The 2,500-nt window shown below is 48.7% G+C and overlaps 1 protein-coding gene across 1 annotated transcript in view; it reads right to left on the reverse strand.

Moving 5' to 3' along the window:
- Positions 1 to 2,500, reverse strand: part of LOC115203425 (cell migration-inducing and hyaluronan-binding protein) — a gene marked incomplete in the record, with an annotated part of 60,087 nt that overhangs the window by 9,569 nt on the left and 48,018 nt on the right. The window contains 3 exon segments of the mRNA XM_029768118.1: positions 1 to 6; positions 565 to 745; positions 2,357 to 2,500. The exon segment at positions 1 to 6 is cut by the window's left edge and continues 210 nt beyond it; the exon segment at positions 2,357 to 2,500 is cut by the window's right edge and continues 12 nt beyond it. Of these exon segments, the coding sequence (XP_029623978.1) occupies positions 1 to 6; positions 565 to 745; positions 2,357 to 2,500 (331 nt within the window).

Raw genomic sequence — 2,500 nt, forward strand, 5'->3', positions numbered from 1 at the left:
CGTTATCTGATAAGAAGAGCAGGGGGTAGATGGGGAGGAAGGGGGAGAAGGGGTGAGGGGATGGAGAGAAGAGAGAGGGAGAGGGGAAGGAGAGGAGAGGGGGAGAGAGGAGAGATGAGTGTCATGGAGGTGAGAAAGAGCAGCATGTCTCCCCTGTAAGACCCTGCTTATGGCACTACATTACCCATAATCCATCATGACAGCTCATGCCCAAAATTTGCAGCTACGCTTTAGGGCAAACACACACACACACACACACACACACACACACACACACACACACACACACACACACACACACACACACACACACACACACACACACACACAATACACCCCAACTCCCATCACATGTACAGGTAAATGCTAACCAGCGTGATACACCGCCCCCCACCCACTCACTCACTCACACTCACTCACTCACTCACTCACTCACTCACTCACTCACTCACTCACTCACTCACTCACTCACTCACTCACTCACACACTCACTCACACACTCACTCACACACTCACACACTCACACACTCACACACCCACTCACTCACTCACTCACTCACTCACAGGCACGTCGTCGAAGGTGATGTCGGTGACGTTGTTGTTAGGGCAGCTCTGCCAGGAGTTGTTGAGTCTGAAGCCGAAGGCGCTGGTGTGTCGACCGTCCAGGGCAATGTATTTTCGGAAGGTGCAGTTCTGCACGTTGATGGGCCCGTCGTAGATCTGCATGCCGCGGATAGGGAAGTCACTGCAGGACAGACATACAGAGAGTCAGAAAGACCAGAGGGAGGGAGACGAGTTAGACAGAATGAGAGAGAGAGAGAGAGAGAGAGAGAGAACTTGACGGACAGACAGACCCTGGTCAAAAGTATGGCACCAGGTAGGGAATAGGGTGCTATTTGGGACGCAGACAAGATCATTGGTGCTTTGCGATGTTCCCAAGTGTGCCGGAGGGAACATCGTCATCTCCTTCAGAACACAGACAAGGCTCTGTGCTATCGGATATTGGATAACGACTGCATCTTGGGACCATTTTGTAACACTATGCAAAAGTTCAAATGTGGTTGCAAATGATAATTTTTTCTCCATATAGCATATCATGTACAATTGAGACAGATGATGGATGACGGGTTTCTTTCACCCAGACAATAAAAGAATGTCAGATATGCACAAGTTGAGACATCATACTTTTAATCATACTTTCTGTCTGGCCAAGCACGCAAAACGCTGAAAAGGGAAAAGTTGAAGGGGATCATTTCAGGGTAAAATGTGAATGAGGACAGGCGATACAAGGAGAGGAGGAGGAGGAGAAGGAGAAGGAGGAGGAGGAGGAGAAGGAGAAGAAGGTGAATGAGAATGAGAAGGAGAAGGAGAATGAGAAGGTGAAGTAGAAGGAGAATGAGGAGAAGGAGAATGAGAAGGAGGAGGAGAAGGAGAAGAAGGAGAAGGAGAAGGAGAAGGAGAAGAAGGAGAATGAGAAGGAGAAGGTGAATGAGAAGGAGAATGAGAATGAGAAGGAGAAGAAGGTGAATGAGAAGGAGGAGGAGGAGGAGAAGGAGAAGGAGAAGAAGGAGAATGAGAATGAGAAGGAGAAGGAGAAGAAGGAGAATGAGAAGGAGAAGGAGAATGAGAAGGTGAAGTAGAAGGAGAATGAGGAGAAGGAGAATGAGAAGGAGGAGGAGGAGGAGAAGGAGAAGAAGGAGAAGGAGAAGGAGAAGGAGAAGAAGGAGAATGAGAAGGAGAAGGTGAATGAGAAGGAGAATGAGAATGAGAAGGAGAAGAAGGTGAATGAGAAGGAGGAGGAGGAGGAGAAGGAGAAGAAGGAGAAGGAGAAGGAGAAGAAGGAGAATGAGAAGGAGAAGGAGGAGAATGAGAAGGAGAATGAGAAGGAGAATGAGAATGAGAATGAGAAGGATAAGAAGGTGAATGAGAAGGAGAAGAAGGTGAATGAGAAGGAGAATGAGGAGGAGGAGAAGGAGAAGGAGAAGCAGAAGGAGAATGAGAAGGAGAAGGAGAAGAAGGTGAATGAGAAGGAGAATGAGGAGGAGAAGGAGAAGGAGAAGGAGAATGAGAATGAGAATGAGAAGGAGAATGAGAATGAGAAGGAGAATGAGAAGGAGAATGAGAATGAGAAGGAGAATGAGAAGGAGGAGAAGGAGGAGAAGGACGACGAGGAGGAGAAGGACAAGGAGAGGGGAGGAGGGGAAGGGAGATAAGAGAACAAGAAATTAACAGACAGAAGAGGAGAGAAAAGGGAGAGAGACACACAGAGAGTGTGTGTGTGTGTGTGTGTGTGTGTGTGTGTGTGTGTGTGTGTGTGTGTGTGTGTGTGTGTGTGTGTATACGAGCCAACACTCACACTCCTCGAGGCAGGGTCCTCCCATTGAGGTCGGGTCCCCCGGGACCCCAGATACGGTTGTCAGGAATGGGCATGCCCCTGTTCTCACTCTCCCCAACAAACAGACTGTTCTTCACCTCCTGACGAGAACCATCGTCATCAGGG

The sequence above is a fragment of the Salmo trutta genome, chromosome 12 (assembly GCF_901001165.1).
Source record: "Salmo trutta chromosome 12, fSalTru1.1, whole genome shotgun sequence".
NCBI lineage: Eukaryota > Metazoa > Chordata > Actinopteri > Salmoniformes > Salmonidae > Salmo > Salmo trutta.